The sequence below is a fragment of the Carettochelys insculpta genome, chromosome 25 (assembly GCF_033958435.1).
Source record: "Carettochelys insculpta isolate YL-2023 chromosome 25, ASM3395843v1, whole genome shotgun sequence".
Lineage (NCBI taxonomy): Eukaryota > Metazoa > Chordata > Testudines > Carettochelyidae > Carettochelys > Carettochelys insculpta.
Genome location: NC_134161.1, coordinates 1,388,123 through 1,406,206, shown reverse-complemented (window position 1 = coordinate 1,406,206; position 18,084 = coordinate 1,388,123). Strand labels below are relative to the sequence as shown.

At 43.8% G+C, this 18,084-nt stretch overlaps 2 protein-coding genes across 4 annotated transcripts in view; both read left to right on the top strand.

The window, feature by feature from the left end:
* Positions 1-9,616, top strand: part of UBE4A (ubiquitination factor E4A) — a 30,714-nt gene extending 21,098 nt beyond the window's left edge. Inside the window, exons 14-20 of one of the 3 annotated variants that reach the window (XR_012642525.1) lie at positions 606-706; positions 829-942; positions 2,546-2,720; positions 2,853-3,033; positions 3,848-3,995; positions 6,018-6,165; positions 8,475-8,611. Coding sequence is in view for 2 of the 3 variants with exons in the window: in XM_074976956.1 (XP_074833057.1) it covers positions 606-706; positions 829-942; positions 2,546-2,720; positions 2,853-3,033; positions 3,848-3,995; positions 6,008-6,165; positions 8,475-8,613 (1,016 nt within the window). In the remaining variant the exon portion in view is untranslated. Of the gene's footprint in view, positions 1-605; positions 707-828; positions 943-2,545; positions 2,721-2,852; positions 3,034-3,847; positions 3,996-6,007; positions 6,166-8,474 lie in introns of all 3 variants that reach the window. The other 2 variants (XM_074976956.1, XM_074976957.1) reach the window with 2 other exon arrangements.
* Positions 9,617-11,829: 2,213 nt separating this feature from the next.
* ATP5MG (ATP synthase membrane subunit g) lies at positions 11,830-17,871 on the top strand. The gene is made up of 3 exons (XM_074976973.1): positions 11,830-11,986; positions 15,281-15,441; positions 17,684-17,871. The coding sequence occupies exons 1-3, from the start codon at positions 11,923-11,925 to the stop codon at positions 17,780-17,782; spliced, it is 324 nt and encodes a 107-aa protein (XP_074833074.1). The 5' UTR covers positions 11,830-11,922; the 3' UTR covers positions 17,783-17,871.
* Positions 17,872-18,084: the final 213 nt, after the last annotated feature.

The following is an 18,084-nucleotide window of genomic DNA, read 5'->3' as shown; positions in this document are numbered from 1 at the left end:
GCATCTGATGTGTCTGTCACTTGTTATGTGTGTATTAACTTTCAAAGGCACTAGCATTGGCTTCTTTCCTGTTTCTTTGAGAGAAACTCTCCTGATTTTTCAGGCTTGTTTATCTCCTCTGTTAACTTTAACAGTTCCTTTAAAATAGTACAGGAACCTTCTGTTGTCACTTAGTCCTGGCCTCGTAGCCTGATTCAGAGCTCTGACAGTTAATTAATGCAAGCTGGTGTCTTAGTTGGATAAAACTCTCCAAGTTCATGTAAAATAGTCCCTAGGCTCTGTGAGATTTGAACAGTATTGTAACTGCATAGCAAGAAATAATCAGGCAACAGGGATTCCAGTGATAGTGGCAAGTTTGTATTTGAAAGTAGCATTGACTTGGCTCTTGCTTCCTGGTTTTTGCTGTGTTTCGAGAGCCTGCTGTGAAAGTTGTTCCTTGCTGAGCAAGGTGCACTGTGAAGTCAGCTTTTCAGTTTTCTCAAGGAAATGAGTAAGTCTTACTCTCCCGTGGCCTGAGGCTAAGCGTGAAATATGGAGAGTTTGAAAACACTGCGCAGGTGTTTGCTGCTCAGTTGAAGCTTCTTCTCCCTTTTGCTTTTATTTAGGGGATCCCCATCAGTTTGAGCAGAAGTTTAACTACCGTCGCCCCATGTATCCCATTCTCAGATACATGTGGGGGACAGATTCACATCGGCAAAGTATAAAGGTAAGCTAAATAAGCAGATCCATGGCTTGTTTGGTTTGTACAGTGCTGTATTAAATGCAGAGTTATATGACCTTATGTTTGAACTGTGGTAGAGTATTAACTCATCTCTGTGTGACTCGTAGGGTCTTGCTGATTATGCCTCGGAGAACCTGGAAGCAATGAATCCCCCTCTCTTCCTGCGCTTCCTTAACTTGCTCATGAACGATGCCATCTTCCTATTGGATGAAGCCATACAGGTGGGGCTTGGCAGGAGCTCTAGCTATGGCAGTAGAAACAGGCACAGCTCTTGTATTTGAGATGGCTGATTAAGATACCAGACCTATATCACACATGAAACTAGGTTCATCTTAGCTCCTAGTGAAGTCCGTCTGTATCTAATGTTCTTCTATCAGTTTGGCAGAACTCAGCCAGATTGTTAATCTGCTCAGGGGAAACCAGGAGATGGAATAGTGAGAGGTGCTGGAGGACATGATTGAAGGGCATTGGCAGAACTGTGTTGGGACTGAAACCCCAGGGTTCTTGCAGACCAGGATCAATAGTAGGTTGGTGAGGCTTGAGAGGGAAAGGAAGCCCAAACCAAGGAAGGGTTTCAGGAAGTCTGGCTGTTGCTTATGTGCACTGTAACTATCTCATGTGAGTTGTCTTGCAGTTTGTGATTACCAGATCCCCTGGCTTCCTTTGCAAATACCTTGTTATATTAACAGAGGTGGTGTTGTCTCGAGACAGCCTCCTCCTTTGGGGTTCCAAGGCATTAGACCCAGATGAAGTTCTTTGTCCCTAGTGTGTGATTATTTTCTAACACCTTCTGGAGCTGGGTCTTGCTACTATAAAAAAGAGCCTTATGTTTGGAGAGCTCAGCCACGTGTCCTGTGTTGGAAGTATCGGCCTGGGGATTAGCAGGTGAGCCAGGCAGCATAGGTGTATTCCATCTGCTTGAGTGTTATGGGCTGTTCTTACTGTTGCATTGGTTTAAATGGATGTTCTGTGGTTTTGTTTGTTAAACATACGTGGTCATGAAACCTGTGAGTAAACTTGGAGAGAAGACTTCCTGTCATTGACAGGACTGGCTCTCTGTGCGACTTTCTGCAGCCTGGAACTCTGCTGTGAGAGATTTGATACCTTATCTGGAATGCAAACTTTCTGTGAGGAAACTTGAGTTATGTCTGTGTAATGGTTGAATCTTATTTACTCCCATGAAATGAAATCCTCAGTTAATCTGCTTCACCTTTTACTCAGTCCTTCTCCACCAACCTGCCAGTTTTTCTCTCCTAGTTTCTGGTGCTGCAGGGAACTAGACTTTTTGGAATCTATCAGGCAGGATCACGTCTGAGGGCAGTAGGCAGCATGAGAGAACTTGTGCTGACTTGGCAAAGTAGACGTGCAGTGTGGAAATAAGGTTCTGTGGTGCCCTTGCATCCAGAACTTCAGCAGATATCCAGGGCTAAATTATTTTCCTTCTTGGTTTTGGCTTATTCGTGTAATTGGTGCCAGTGAAAATACCCAGTTGAAAATACCAGAGACTTAAATCCTCTCTTTATCAACAAACCACATTCATCACAGGCAGCAGCAATTAAGGCTTTTCCCAAACTTCTTTGTCAAGAGGCTTCAACCTGTCCCCAAGAGAGAAGAGTGCACCCATGGTCCACTTCAACCCAAGCCCTGAGGTTGCTAATTTTGCAGTGAATTTTTTTCTGATGTGCACATGTGCTTTCTAGGAGACTTCCAGAGACCTACTGACCTCATGGAATGATTTCCCACATGAGAGATGGTGAAAGCACTCTGAGCTTACCAGCTTTACTAAGCAGACCACAGCTCATTTCTTCTGCTTTGTCTTTATAGTACCTCAGCAAGATAAAAATTCAGCAGATAGAGAAGGACCGTGGTGAGTGGGACAGCCTGTCCCAGGAGGCTCGTCGGGAGAGAGAGTCAAGTCTGCAAATGTTTGGTCAGTTGGCTCGCTTCCACAATATCATGTCCAATGAAACCATCGGAACCCTGGCCTTTCTGACATCAGGTATGGACCACAAATCCTCCTTGCTGGGAATCAGAATGGCAGTGGTTGGGGGAGTTGAGCTTGGTTTAAGAGGTTGGTGCAGAAGGGTTGATTTTATTTTGATGCTCAGAGAACTCTTGGCTTCTATTCCAGAGATTAAGTCCCTGTTTGTGCACCCTTTCCTTGCTGAGCGCATCATATCCATGCTGAACTACTTTCTGCAGCACCTGGTCGGCCCTAAAATGGGAGCATTAAAAGTCAAGGATTTCAGCGAGTTTGACTTCAAACCTCAGCAGCTTGTTTCTGACATCTGCACCATCTACTTAAACCTTGGGTAGGTGAGGTTGTGAGAATCTGTGGAGAGCAGCAGTTCTGGAGAAGTAGGATCCCTGCTACACAATGGATTCACATTGCTGGGTGGCAAAGAGAGATTATTTCTGGGTATTGGCCTATGTACATCCAGCTGCTTAGGACCAAATTTTATCCTGAGTTGACTACAGCCAGCATAATTCCAGTCAGAAGTTATATGAGGTTCTGAAACTTGTTTTTAAACCATCACCATCATCTGAGCAATTGTATCGTAAAGGCTTTAAAGAGAGATTATGAATAAGTGTCTATATTAAGTACAGCAGACTTTTCTATAGGACATCTGGCCAGTGTAATGCCATTTTATGTGATCTCTGTAGCTCTTCTTACACTGGGAAATGGACTGTGCTGGCTGTGATTATGATTAAAAATGGTGGAGGTTAGCAGAGTTCTGTCACAATCCCCTGGCCATGGTATTGTGTGGTGGTTTTTGTATTTTGTGATTTTTGTTGTTGTTGTTGTTGTTGTGTTTGTCTTTTTTTTAAATATATGTCGACAGATAGTCAAGCTCTATTGTGCGCTGGCTTCTTGTCCCTTCCTTGTAGCACTGGGGACTTACTCACACACAAATGCACACTCAGTCAACACTAGTCAGGGAAAAACACAACTGGAGAAGCAGTAACAGAGTTGAAATACGGTTGTAGCTAGTGCAAAGCCTATCCCAGTGTAGAGACAGGCTTGGAGACGCTACTTAGCTGCGATGAGGTGTCAGTCTAACAAATCACTCCCTTTCCACAAAGCCCAATCCTTACATTCTCTTTCTTTCTGTAATTGTGGTTCAGCAATGAAGAGAATTTCTGTGCCACCGTGCCCAAGGATGGGCGCTCCTATTCGCCAACATTGTTTGCTCAGACAGTCAGAGTCCTGAAGAAAATCAACAAACCTGGCAACATGATAGTGGCTTTCAGTAACCTGGCTGAGCGGATCAAGGTGAGAGGAGTAAGAGGGGAGGTGGATGATGCTATCGGTGATCTCAGCCATTTATCAATGCTCTCACTAAGCAGAGATTTCTGTTGATCTCTTCCCCCCTCCCCGTGGAAGTTCTTAAATGTGCACTTACTGCTTAATAGATCTCTCTTTCTCCCCTGCCTGCAAGGTGTTTCCTGCAACACTCACTCAACTTCTTCAGCCTCCTTCTGGCTACCTTGTCCCAGCATACATTCTGGGTGCCTCCTCATTCTCAGTGTCATTCTTTTAACTGACCCATTTCCCACTGTCTTTGCCGAGGCAGTCCCATGCCTCTTGGCTTCCTGACAGATTTATTGCTGCTTTCCAGTGTCCTAATCTCCTCCTGCACCCTGCCTCCCAGCTTCCCTCAGCCCTCCAGTCTGCCTCCGCATCCTCCCTGAGCCAGTCTGCTTTTCCCACCTCTGCAGGGTCCTTCTTGTCTCCCACTCGCTGCTCCTAGATTCTGTACCTTACTCTTACTGCCTGGGCAGCAGCAACAACAGGGTCATTGAGGGTATGGCTACACAGGAATAAAAGATCCGTATCTGGCCACAGTCAGCTGACTTAAGTCTGTAAATCTGAAAAACTCTTGTGCTGACATTCAGATTTTGGCTTGAGCCCTGGCTCTGGGATCCTGTGAGGGGAAGGTTTCCAGGCTCCAGCCAGAGCGTCAACATGTACACAACAATTTCTAGTTTCAGAACCCAAGCCAACCATGCTGTGGGTCTTCCATTTCTCTGAATGGGAGACTCTTTTCTTCCTTCACTTGCCTAGAGCTAGTATAGCCCACAGCAGCCTAGAGATGCAGTTTTAGATAAATTCCTACTCAGATCCAAGTGATACCATGCCCGGTGCAGATAAAATCTTCTGATAATTTAGTTCTTAAAATCTAAGAAGTCTAACTGCAGTTTTTTTCTCAAGGCTAAATATGAGCAGATTCTCATAATGATGTCAAAAAGCATATCCCTGATACCCTGGCCAGCCACCTGCCATGTTTCACATCCCCACTCCAAAAGTGTGGGGGTGCTAGAGCTTTGTAAAGAAAAAATTGCCCGGGTATTTTAAAAATGGGCACAACAAGGTATTTTTCTAGTCTCCATCTGGGAGATGACTGAGCTGTGTTGGCTGAAATTCTCCAAAAAATTAAGCATGAGGCAGATGTATGCAAGGTAAAATTTCAACCCAAGCTGGTTAGTATTGGCAAAGTTATAAGCAATGAAAACAGAGTCTTACAATGTGAAGGGCACATTGGCAAACCTGAACAATGGGTTAAGAATATCCCCCCTGTTTTTAATATGTGTACGTAGATTTGTAAGCACGCACAGTATTTTACAAACCAGTAAAAGATTATCCCTGATGCAAAAAGGATCGTCTGTCTAGAGAAGGCAGTGTGCTGTAACAGCTTCTGGAAATCCCCTCAGAGTTAGTCATTTTCAGCTTCAGTGCAGGTTTTGTTGGAAAGTTACATCCACTATGCTGGTCAATACAGATAGCTACCATGCTCCTCCAAAAAGGATCCAACCCCAATTTTGCCATCAGAGCCTTCTGTCCACCAAGGAAAAGCTGGCAGTTCCTGTTTTCAACAGATATATTCTTGATGTTTTTGCTGTGTCTGAAACCGAAACCAGGAACTGATTTACATTTTGATATTTTGACAAGTATAACTATGCAAATTAAAGAGCTATTAGACTTCAGGAGTTTGCAGAAGCAACACTGGGCATTGAGTGCTTATTTGAATGTCACAGCTGTGATGTGTTTTCTGGGTTCCTGAAGTTTGTTAGCAATGCTGGTGTCTGAGTCTGGGTATAAACCAAAAAGTTTGGTAAAACATCTGGTTATGTGCCTGGACACCTTCTACCAGGTAGTTTTCAAGTGAGAAGGAGTACCAGACTTTGTGCATTGCTACGGTCCACTGCTTTGTGATTATGAGAACTTGAGCTGCTTGATAAATTTTCACAAAGCCTAGTTTTGTTAGCTGTGCATGTATCTGCCAGTCTCTTGCAGACCGACAACAGCAGGAAGAAGAGACCTATGCAGATGCATGTGATGAATTCCTGGATCCTATCATGAGCACTTTAATGTCCGACCCTGTGATTCTGCCGTCTTCCCGAGTCACTGTGGATAGGTCAACAATAGCCAGGCACCTGCTCAGGTATTCAAGAAAAGTTAACTGTGTCGGAGTGATGAGCTGAGTGATTCACCCTGAGTTTGCTGGGGAGGGGTTAGTAAGTGTTCTTTCTGTCAGAGATTCAGGCAAGACAGAGTAGACAGCCCCATGCCTTGCATACCATCATTCTCCTTTATGAATTTCCAACAGTTGCTCTTGAGTCCAGGATTTTATCTAAGTTCTGTTTGGAACTGGCTTTAATCCACCTCTCTTTCAAAAGTGCTAACTGTTAGCCCGAGATAGTTAGAACTATAGTTTTACTCATCAGAAGATGGGCTAGTCTGCAGAGCTCTACCCCCCTCCGCCTCTATCATCGGTTATTGTGTAGTTACAACTAAAGTAAGGTGAATAAAAATAAAGAGGTTTTTATTAACAACACGCACAATATAGGACAACACTACAAAGAAACTAGGACTCCCTACAACATAAGAAAACAAAAATAAAAAATGGCTCGGATGTTAGTCTGATTCAGACTCTCACGATAAGATCACAAGGGAAAGGTAAAGAAAACAATACCATGTCCTAGAGGAGGAGGAGGACTCAAGGATTAACCATCAGGGATGTCATAAACTGGATACAGGAACTGTTGAAACAGGAATGCTGATTGCCTCCATTGTCTTTCTTCTGCTTTTTGACTTGCAGTTCTGTGTGGGGAATGCCTAAAAGAAGTGCCCTACAGGCATGTGTAAGTGAAAGGTTTTCCCAGAATAAAATTAAATTAAATTAGACTGGCCTACAAGGCCTAGCAATTCTCTGACTAGTGCCCTAGCTACCAGGCAGCATCTCCAGATTCTCTGACTGGTCTATGAGGTCTTGCAGCTGTTGCCCTAGCTGCCAGCACTGACAGGGGACACTGGAGAGAGCACTCGCTGAGATGAGGGCTCCACCCCTTTTTGTAGACTCCTGTTTCTGAGCAGACTAGTCATTTTCCCACCTTAGTCTTCCTGCCTTATTTGAGGGGAGTAGACAAGCCCGCGTCAGGAGCCATCTTTCAAAATGGAAGCCACTCTTAGCATCCGTATTGAAAGCAGAAACAAATGAAGTCTATCTAAAAACGAAATAGAAGCCATAAAACTCCAATATAACTCTTACAACTCGAGTCAGGAACATTTCTGAAGTAGAGTGTTTGAAATTTAACCTTTTAACCTCTATGTACAATCTGAGTGCCTGCAAAACTTTTTTAAGTCGCTAGTAGTCCTACTTCTAACAGATTAATTAATAAATTCAGATGCAGATCTTTACCATTTAGGTGGTGGTTGGTCGCATTAGCTGGTTGGTTGTTAAGCCAGAGGCAGCATGGCGTTGAGCAAGCTCCCAGCTGCGTGGGAGAGGAGGGGTGGGGTTGAGCTCTCACCTCATGTGCTGATGAAAATCTGCTCACATGCCACTTTTGGCACTCGTGCTGGGAGTTGCTGCCCCTATGCTCTTTATTAGCCATGTGTGGTTTGTGTGCCTGGACCTTATGGAATTCTGCAACCCAGATTGTGTGTCGTCTGTATTTTAATAAAACAAACCAGCAGTCTTGTAGCACTTTAAAGACTAACAAAATAATTTATTAGGTGATAGCAGCCAGGCACTTGCTTCTGGGGTGGGTGCATTTATCAGACCAAAAGCAACCCAGGCTCACCTGGCCACTGCCACCTAATAAATTATTTTGTTAGTCTTCAAAATGCTACCTGACTGCAGGTTTGTTTTGTCAGATTGTTTCTTGTGTTTTTAAGGAAATAAAGCACAGGAGAGGTGCTCTAGCCTACCGACTGAAGTTAGGGCAGAGGAGGGTGATTAAGTTTTCTTTAGTTTAAAGGTAATTTGAACATTTGAGAAAACTTCAGGTGTTTTTACCCTGGTTGTTCAAAAATCAGTGGGTAGGTTGGGCATGTTAATGAGTACAGATAATGTCCAGAAATTTCTTCCAATAAAGCAAGGATCTACGAAATTGCTTTTTTTCATCCAAATAGTAGTAACGATCATCTTCTGTGTGTTTGTCAGTTTGCTAGCTGGTCTGGGTTGTGGTTTGTTCTCTCTAAAGCATTGTTGAGTTATCTTGTACTAATGCATGCAGTGAACATGTTCTTCTGTCCTTGAAATTTTAGCCTGAAATGTACCTTTTAAAATGTCTATCTTTTGGGGGATGTTTGGGGGAAGCCTAGTGATTATAATTAGTGTGCTTCACTTGGTGGAACAGTGGCCATGCATGTTTCTGGTCCCTGTTTCTTGGCTTCATATCATTCATTTTTGATCATAGGGAAGTACTGTCAGAGAATGAGTCTCCTTGGGTTTTCTCTTTTTTACAGTGACCAGACAGATCCTTTTAATCGGAGCCCCCTCACTATGGACCAGATTAGGCCAAACACAGAACTGAAAGGGAGGATCCAGCAATGGCTTGCAGAGAGGAAAAAGCAGAAGGAACAATTAGAGGACACACTGAAATGAAAAACCATTCAGACACAAATGAACGAGAATTTGGTGGCAAGAGAGAAATCCTCTTGCAGAGACAATAGCTGGTTCTCCAGAGAACTTGCAAATCTGTGCTGTAACATACTCTTTGCCCACAATGGCATTGCCTTGCTCAGGCTCTTCCTTTTAACCACCTTCTGTTTTTTGTTTCCATTGTCTTTTCAGTAATGTCAGAAATTTCAACTGCTGCACAACTTCTCAGCCCAAGAACCCTACAGTCCTCTTCACTCAGTTGGCCACTGGTCACTTTTATTGTTCATTTTTTGCAGGGTTCACTGTCATGTCACACATTTCAGTGCTGTCAACCACCATCCAAAATCTTTTCCTTGTGACCGTTTCATCTCTATTACTGCTGCTTCGGCTCCAGACTTGTTCAAACTGTGTAATGTTCTGTCAGCCCTTAAAATAGACACTTGTGAAGACGGAAGAGGTTCTGTTATGCAATTTTGTGTGTAAATATTGATTGTATACAAGAGTTCACATTCAGCATGGTGCATGGCAATGGGGCAGCATTGAAATTGAAACATTTAGGATGTCATCTGAAAGTTGGATGTGACTCTCTTTGGGATAGTTGAATGATTTAGCAGCTGCTGTGACAAAACTCACTGGGAATAGGGAGGTCATGCTGGAAAAACAAGAGTGTTTTTAGTAATTTGCCTCTCTTTGCTGCCAGGGACTTTGACTAATGATCTGTTACCTGCTGTTTTGCTCAAGGGGCAACCATGCAGGAACTTGACATACCCAGACACACAGGACAAGCTGTTTTCTAATGGGGATTTCATTTAGTCTCCATGCCATTTAAATTAACCTTCATTAAGTCATGGCTTGAGAGCCTGTTGGAAACATCAGTCTGTGTGTCAGCTGTGTACATATTCATACAGGTACACTATAAATCCTGCCTACATTTATACTGTACTTTGTGCATGTTAGTATGTATATCTTAGACACATGCTTTATCAATAAAAATGTCAGACTTCAAGTCTCTCGAAGTGTGTGTGTGTGTAGGTACAGTTTTTTAGATGAGCTTGTTCTGAATGGTTGGGGATCAGGGTTAGGTATAACTCCTATTAAGTGACACTTCAGCTCTGTTGTTGTGTACATCTCTTAAGCTGCTTTTTTCCCCCCAGGTCATAACTATATCTTTGTACTGGAATTTGAGGCTAAATAGTTTAATATGTATGTTTTATTCTCGGTGGGCAAGTGTATGCATATGAGGTAAGCTTATTAGTCAGCATGGAGGAAGAGTTTTATGCTGGGAAGAAAAGTACTACAGGGAAAAAGGTTTAAGGTGTCAGGGTTCTGCAGGAGTCTGTTTTGGGGTGGTTCTATTCAATATCTTCATCCAATGATTTAGATATTGGCATAGAGAGTGCGCTTATTAAGTATGCAGATACCACCAAGCTGGGAGGGGTTGCAACTGCTTTGGAGGATAGGATCATAATTCAAAATGATCTGGACAAACTGGAGAAATAATCTGAGGTACAGGATGAAGTTTAATGAGGACAAATGCAAAGCACTCCACTTAGGAAGGAACAATCAGCTTCATGCATACAGAATGGGAAGCGCCTGCTTAGGAAAAAGTACTAAGGAAAGAGATTTAGGGGTCGTAGAGGACCACAAGCTAAAAATGAGTCAACAGTGTTGCAAAAAAAAGCAAACATGATTCCAGGATGCATTAACAGTAGTGTTGAGAGCAAGATATGGGAAGTCATTCTTATGCTCTACTCAGCGCTCATTAGGCCTCAACTGGAGTACTCTGTCAAGTTCTGGGCACCACATTTCAAGAAATATGTGGAGAAATTGGAGAAGGTCTGGAGAATGATTGATTGATTAATTAATTAATCAATTATGATTAAAGGGCTAGGGAACATGAGCTATGAGGTAAGAGTGAAAGGACTGGCCTTGTTTAGTTTAGGAAAGAGAAGACTTAGAGGGGGCATGATAGCAGTTTTCAAGTACCTAAAAGAGGGTTATAAGGAAGAGGGAGAAAATTGTTCTCCTGGGCCATTGAGGACAGGACAAGGAGCGCAAGGGAGGTTTAGGTTGGACATTAGGAAGCGCTTCCTAACCGTCAGGGTGGTTAAACAGTGGAATAAATTATTTAGGGAGGTTGTGGAATCTCCATCCCTGGAGATATTTAAGAGCAGGTTTGACAGACATCTATTGTGGACACTATAGATGGTGCTTGGTCCTGACAAGAGAGGTCCCTTGATGACCTCTCTAGGTTCCTTCCAGTCATAGTGTTCTATGATTCTAAGACAGCCTCCACGTTCCTTAGTTTTGTCTCCAACTCAGCAGTGCAATATGTAATTGTTCTCTCTTGAACCAAACCATGATATAGCGTTTACCTGACTAAGACCATGACAGGGTCAGTCCATAAGCCTCAGAGCCATTGTAAACAAGAGTGAGAAGAAAGGGGGGAGTTGGGAAGTGCTAAAATCAGAAGTGGTAAGACTTGATTATTTATTGGAGGTGGGGGAGGAGTGTTTGGGAGACTGCCTGTGTAAAAGACCTAATCCCAAAACTGACCTGGCAAGCAATTGAGTAGAACTGGCAGTGAGCAAGTTCAAACGTTGTCACCTCCCCTGGTTTCTGCTCATGGGTGTTGGCTTTGCTAACGGACACCGGTGCCACCCCGTTAGCTGGAAGTAGTCTATTTTTCCCATCAAGATGCAGACCCCCAAGAAAAAGAATACGAAAGATGTTGGGTTCTGTTCAGAAACGCTGGGCAGTCCTGGGCCTGTGGTTTGCCTGATCACCCTGCCCTCCTCCCTCCAGGCAAGTCACTGCTGCGAGCCTCCCTCTGCTGTGCGGACAGGAGCCTCCTGCAAGGAGGGCTCCCCCAGCCCGCGCCCGCCATTCTGGTCGGTTTCAGCCGGGGGCGTTGTCAGAGTCAGGTTCATTCTGGCAGCGACTGAGCGCTGACCCCAGCAGCTGGGGGGTGGGGGTGGGGCTGCGCCTGCGCCTGCGCCGCTGCCGCCCCCCGCCAGTGCCGGGAGCCGCAGGGCGCCGCCTTCCCCCAAACCCCGCCCCCTGCCGCTGTGACGTGGGCGGCTTCGGCCGCCTGGGACAGCCCCCTTCGCGGGCAATAGGTGCCCCGGCGGCCGCCTGACCAAAATGTTTCCTGGGAACGGAGAAGGGAAAGGCCCCACGTGGGGGCGTGGCGAGCGTCGGCGGCCACAGGCGCCGCGGGGCAGCCCTGGCTCAGGGGGTCTTAGGGGTCCTGCTGTAGGTGACATTCAGGCTCCGGTTCCTCTCTCAGCCGTTGCCCGCGCCGGTTCCGCCATGGCCCAGGCCGCCCAGAGGCTCGTGCAGCGCGTCGTCACTCGGGGCCCGCAGCTAGTGAGCGGTAAGAGCGGGGCCAGGCGGTACCTGGGGGAGGCTCGGGCCCCGCCCTGAGGCGGCGACCCCGCTGCTCGGCTCGTCAGCGCGCGTCCTGCCGGTCCGGCCTCCTGGCGGTGGGGCGGGTTGGGTCTGCCGGGTGGCCGCCTGTGGGCTTCGCCTGCCCTGCCCCGCTTTCCCTATGCCGCCTACGCTCCTCTAAGTCAGCGGTGGCCGCGGCCTCCCCTGCCCCTGCGGGCTCTGGTGCGGCGACGGGCCGGTACCTGGGCAAAGGTGCCCCTGGAGTGGTCAGAGAGCGGCCTGCCCTGCCAGCCCCATCCAGCTCCAGAGGCCTTACCGCCGGTCCGGGGTGCTCGGCTCGTCACCTGGCGTGCTTCGCCTGACGCTTGACCGAGATGTTTGGGCTTTAACAAAGACCTGGGCCTCAGGTGGCCGTGCGAGATGGTGAGTGTATCACCAAGAGTGATTTCAGCGGGAGACTTGAAGGTCTGGCACGTTTTGCAGGGTTCTTCTATCTGTATCTCGTGTCATTACGGCCTGGATTTCTGTCTCGCTTTACTTGTTGCAGTCGATGAATTTTTCTTTTGTCATTGACTATATGATTAATTGTTTGCGTCTTCTATCTATATATTTTTTTAAAGTGAGCACTAGATAACCAGAGGCTCCTTGATACTGCTTAGTGCCATTGAAGTGGTGAAACCAAATCACTAAAACTTGATCGTTGCAAGATTCTGTAGACTTTTATAGATGACAAAATATGAGTTTGCCATAAGTAGAGGTGCTAAATGCTAAGGGGTGAGGAAGAATAACCAAAGACCAATTTATGTTTATAAAATGTAATTAGTACTGCTTTTCCCTGCACCTACACCTGTATCTTTAAAGACAAAGATGAAGATGCATAAGGTGAACTAACCTTTGCTCCTATCTGTGAAGTTAGGGTGTAGTGATAAGAAAAATGCTGTGTGGTGCAGGATGTGGTGGACTTCTAGTGGGTTGTCAGACTAGTGAGTTGCTAAGAAGTGGTATTGTTTGGCTCTTAGTTTTCTTTGTTCTGTTCTATCCTTTGTCTTAATACAACTTTATCCTATACTTTTGGCTCTTTTCACTTGTAGAAAACAGGTGAGAGCTTTGTAATTAGACTGCATCTTTGCCTATGTTAGCTGAGATTCTTTTCTATATGAAAGGTTTGTTCTACCTGAGAACCTATTGCAAAAATACTGTAATCTGCTTGTCCGTCTTGGGAGGGTATCTTTAACCTCAGTGTCTTGAGGAAGAATCAAAGATAGGAAAGGTATGACCTCTTGTGGGCCAAAAAATATTGTTTGAGTATTAAATATGAGGTAAAGATTCTCAAAACTTCTGAGATTTTAAAATAAGTGGCTCTGTTAGAGTAGTATCAACTTAATTCATAATCTCCACAACTGAAAATGAGATAATGCTTGAAGGGCTTGTTCAACTCTCTACAGTTTGTCGTCCTCTTTGATGGATGAAGACCATTGCTATATTCAAAATAGTGCAACAAAACAACTACCGTGGCAGTTGAAGAAAGCATGGGTTTGGTGGAAAGGCCTCCAGTGGCACAAAGGCTATTGACTTTGGGGTTTGTTTGCTCAGTTGGTGTAACGGACAATTGTTGATGCTCTAGGATTAATGCAGATTCTCTTTTTCCTGAGAGTTTCTCTTTATTCTGGGTTTAATGTGGAGGGTGGGTTCCCCTGTTGAAATCACTAATGTACAAACGCACAGAATGCTTTCTGTGGATTGGGGAAAAAAATTGATTTTTGTCAAATGTATGCTCAATTCAAGGTAGCTTATTTTAAAACAAAAGATGCTACCTTCAGGAGCAAAAACTTAGTCCAGCTGTGTTTATAGGCAATGGAGAATTTCTACCACCATGTTAATTATCCTGGTAGTTGAGAGAGTTTGTGTACAGAAATGTGTAATTTGCAGGCCAGGTAAGCTGAAATGTACCTGTTTTAATTTTTTTGCATTACCTAGAGCATAATTCTCAGTAGTTAAACTTTTTTGTGTTTAAAAGCCCTCAGCCTATGAAGCAATGTTGTCTTGGGCACAGAATGATTCAAACAATTGTCTTCACATCTACAACTTTTGGAGAGATGTAGATGTGCTGCTTGCAGAGGAAAAGCTTAAAATGGATTTCAAAAGGTTCATCAATGGCTATTAACCAAGATGGTCAGGGATGCAATCCCATGCACTGGGTGTCCCTAGCCTCTGATTGCCAGAAGTAGGAGTAGAGGATAGGAATCACTTGACTTGCATATTCTGTGCATTCCTTCGAAAGCCTCTGGCTTTGGTCCTGTTGGAAGACAGGATGCTGGGCTGTATGGAACATTGGTCTGACTGAATATAGTCATTCTTATTCTTGTTAGAATTATATGTGCTTCCAGTATTGTCACAAGATATCTTAAGAATAGGAGCAGCTAAAATGTTTTTCACTTACTTTCTTGCCTATAACCCTTTCTGCTGTTAAAAAGTGATATTACTGATTTGTTTGTACTAATCTTGTGGAAGTTTAGATTGCAGCTAACCCTTCACAGCCAGTTGGTAGAGCTAAGACCTGAGGTCATTCATTACATGATACATTTTTTCATACAGGCTTTCTGACTGACTTGAGTTGCTGATGATACGCATCTTCTGTACCTTTTGATACTGCATACAGCTTGGTTAAGGGGAATTGGATCTTGTGAGCATGTAAAACCAGTAGTCTCTACTGGCTTCAGTAAGGCTTTGAGTGGAATGCCATATGTTTGTTTTTAACCTAAAAACCCTCAAAAGGTTGTCAGACTGCTTTTGTCCTTGTGAGGTGCTGCCATTATTGAGATCACGATTTATGCTCAAGCTGGAGCTTTCTGAGTATAAATGAGAGCACTACTGGTAGGATATTCTATGAGGGGTGGGGGCGGAGTGGCAGCTTTTGATAGCTGAAATCGCTGTCCTTTGCTTGTCCAGATCTGTTAACCTTCTAAGCTTGATGCTAAATCCACTTACTTCGTCTTTAAGTCTGAGGATTTGGACTGGGTTGGATATATTTATGGTCAATCTTCATGGTTATTTATTTTTTTAATGGAATTGGCAGTCATAGTACTGAATGGAGTTTTAGAGCTGTGTTCTTAAAATTAAATATTAGGTTATTACCAGGGAGCAGCTATGGCTCTTCAGACATGGTGCACATTTGATGAAAGCAGTAAATGAAGGTGATGCATGAATAAATGTTTCCAGCCCACAAATTTTGTTGCTTTTAGCCTCCAGTGGATTCATCCTGGTATTTTTCTTTTTCCAGCTGCTGTGACTTACTCCCGGCCTCGTTTGGCCACATTTTGGCACTATGCCAAGGTTGAGTTGGTTCCTCCAACCCCTGCTGAGATCCCCAAGGCTATTGACAGCATGAAAGCTATGGTCAAAAGCTTTCAGTCTGGTCGCCTCGCGCAGCTCACAGTCAAGGTAACTGCAGGCTAAATAAGAGCGGATATGAATAACAGAAGTGTATTTCTCCTGGGGTTTCTCGAGCCATGCTAATGAACAGTTGTAGCTGGGCTATGTTTTAGTAGCATAAACAGCAACCCAGAAAGTGGTTTTTGTTTGCTATTGGGGCAGAACAGTTAACTTGGTAGTCAGGCTGAACCTGCACTCTGAGCTTGTGGGATACGGTGGGCGGGGAGAAGATTAGATGAATATCACTTCTGCTTTATTGTGCCTTTCTTTCTTGTGAGCTTTTGTATAAATTTTAGTTTGGCTAGATTCTGATCTTTCCATTTTGTGTCTGCAGCGGCCTTACTGTCAAAGGGACTGCTAAATGCTTTCTGATAGAAATATCAACCTAACCTGTGAGGGGTGATGTTATGTTGGATAATAGATTAGTCTGGAATTTCATACTTATGCCTGACCTTCTCAATAACAACCAAAAGCTTAAAGGATAGTTTTGAAACACTGCTGCCTTCCATAGTGCAATGAGAAATGGGGCTGTAACTTTTTTGGGGGGTGGGGTGAATGCATCTTTCCATTAGAGTATGAGCATTGATGAGTGGATCAGACCAGTAGTTCTTCTTGTGCACTACCAGTCAGTGATGGTGACAAGTACTAGATACTTAAGAAGAAGGTGCCAAAATCTAGTTTGGGAGCTGTGCAGTGACTTGTCCCAATCAAAACAAAAAGGCAGTCCAGTAGCACTGTAAAGACTAACAAAATAAATAAAGTGCTACTGGACTGCCTTTTTGTTTTGATAGAAGGAAAACTTGATTGGGACAAGTAACAGAGAGATAGCCGTGATAGTCTATGTTCTAACTCTCAATTTTTTAAGATAACCTACTTCAGGGAATAAGGTTTTCTGTCCCTTTCCAAACTCTTGCAATTACCATAAATTTGGATATTCATAGCATCCATGTACATAGCCTTCTGTCTTAATCAGTTTTGAACCTGCTGGTTTTGAGTTTTGTAGACTGTCCTTGTGTTCTTGTATTCCATGGTGGGGTTAGCCTGCTGGTACTGCTGTATAAATAATAAAGCAAGAGCCAATAAACCAGTAACGCCTAGACACACTTTCCAAATAACATACTCCCTTCCTGATCTGTAAAGAGTTGTGCAATAATAGACTTCTTTACCATAGGAATGGGAGTGCAAAATGAAGAATGAATCTTTGAACTTAAAACCAGAACTGCAGGTAATTTAATTAACTAGTTCTGGTCTTCCCCTAGAATTCACATACAAATCTCTTCCTGAAGTTACCACAAGTATTTTGAAACTTTGTTCATTTGTTTTTCATCTTCAAAAATTAATTTCTAAAAATTCTGAAGCAGATAAGACCCATTTTTAACTAAAAAGTAGAGGACTGATCTTATGATCCTGAAATGCAGCACTGGCAAATAGTTTAATAGCTGCAGGTATTTTGTGATTGGATGTCAGTAGGTCAGTAAGTTGCTTGAAAATATTACCAATCTTAGAAAGCTTTACTTGTGTCATGAAAAACAATACAGCTGCTCACATTAAGGAGAGAGATGCTTGGAGAATTTCTAGGTTGAGTCGAATAGCATTTATAATGGACCTGCTTTTCATTTCTTAATTCTACTACTTAGGAGGGGAGAGTTTTTGTCAACATCCATCTACACAAATCAAACATTAAGCAAGCCCTCGAAACGCAGTTTAAATTTGTGCTTTATTTGCATTCCTCCCTCCAGCTGGGAGAAACAGCAGCACAAACAGCTGTGTACCCGCAGCTGGGAGAAGCCATGGGCCTCATGGCTGCCTGTTCCCACCAGCCAACCCCTGCCCAATTTACACACAATGCAATTTGTGTGGAGGTTGCCAAGGATGCAACCTCTGCGTAAATCCAGGAATTACTGTACACAGATGCGTCCACTATACTGAACAGCTATTTCATAGGTCCAGTGTATTGCTCAGCGCTAAACTTGGATGGTCTTTTCAGCATTTAGCTTTTAGACCACTTCAAAGAGTGCCTTAAAAATAATCTGTACTTAAGACTTGAGTGTACTTTCGTATGTACTATGGCTTCTTGGTTTGTGGGGTGTGGCGAGTAGACTGTTAACATTCTTGGCTTTAGCTAAAGATGCTATGTCATGAAGTTGGATGGCTTTCTTGCCATCGCAACCAAACTGCATATGGTTAACAAAGCAAAGGGAGATGTTACTGCAATAGCAAACGTTCTAAACTGTGGCTTTCTTTCTTTCAGGAAGCTCTGAGGAACGGCTTGGTGGCCACAGAGGTGCTGATGTGGTTTTACATCGGTGAGATCATAGGCAGAGGCAGCCTGATTGGATACAATGTTTGAAGACTAATTTTTAGTAGTCTTTTATGTTTCACTTTGTCCCCTAAATCTGTAACTGTATTTGACAAAATAAAACCAGGAAATGATATGGAGTTGTGGTGGTCTCTAGTGTTGTCTACAGTGTGAGCTTGTCCCTATCCAGTTAGCATTGTCATCTGTGGAGAAAGGATTGGTTAGTATCTAGCTGCCTGGGAGCCATCCATCTTCAAGCATTATCACACCTGAGGAAATGAATTTATGCCTATGTGCTGCTTCTGTAACATTTGAGAATGTGAATCTGTTACTGTAGCAGGCTAACTTGAAAT

What these genes read in the sequence shown, in the direction of transcription:
- ATP5MG (XM_074976973.1), top strand. Translation starts at nt 11,923, where the DNA reads ATGGCCCAGGCCGCCCAGAGGCTCGTGCAGCGCGTCGTCACTCGGGGC. An exon ending in GGGCCCGCAGCTAGTGAGCG is followed by an intron (nt 11,987 to 15,280) that starts GTAAGAGCGGGG and finishes TTCTTTTTCCAG; the next exon opens with CTGCTGTGACTTACTCCCGG. An exon ending in TCGCGCAGCTCACAGTCAAG is followed by an intron (nt 15,442 to 17,683) that starts GTAACTGCAGGC and finishes TCTTTCTTTCAG; the next exon opens with GAAGCTCTGAGGAACGGCTT.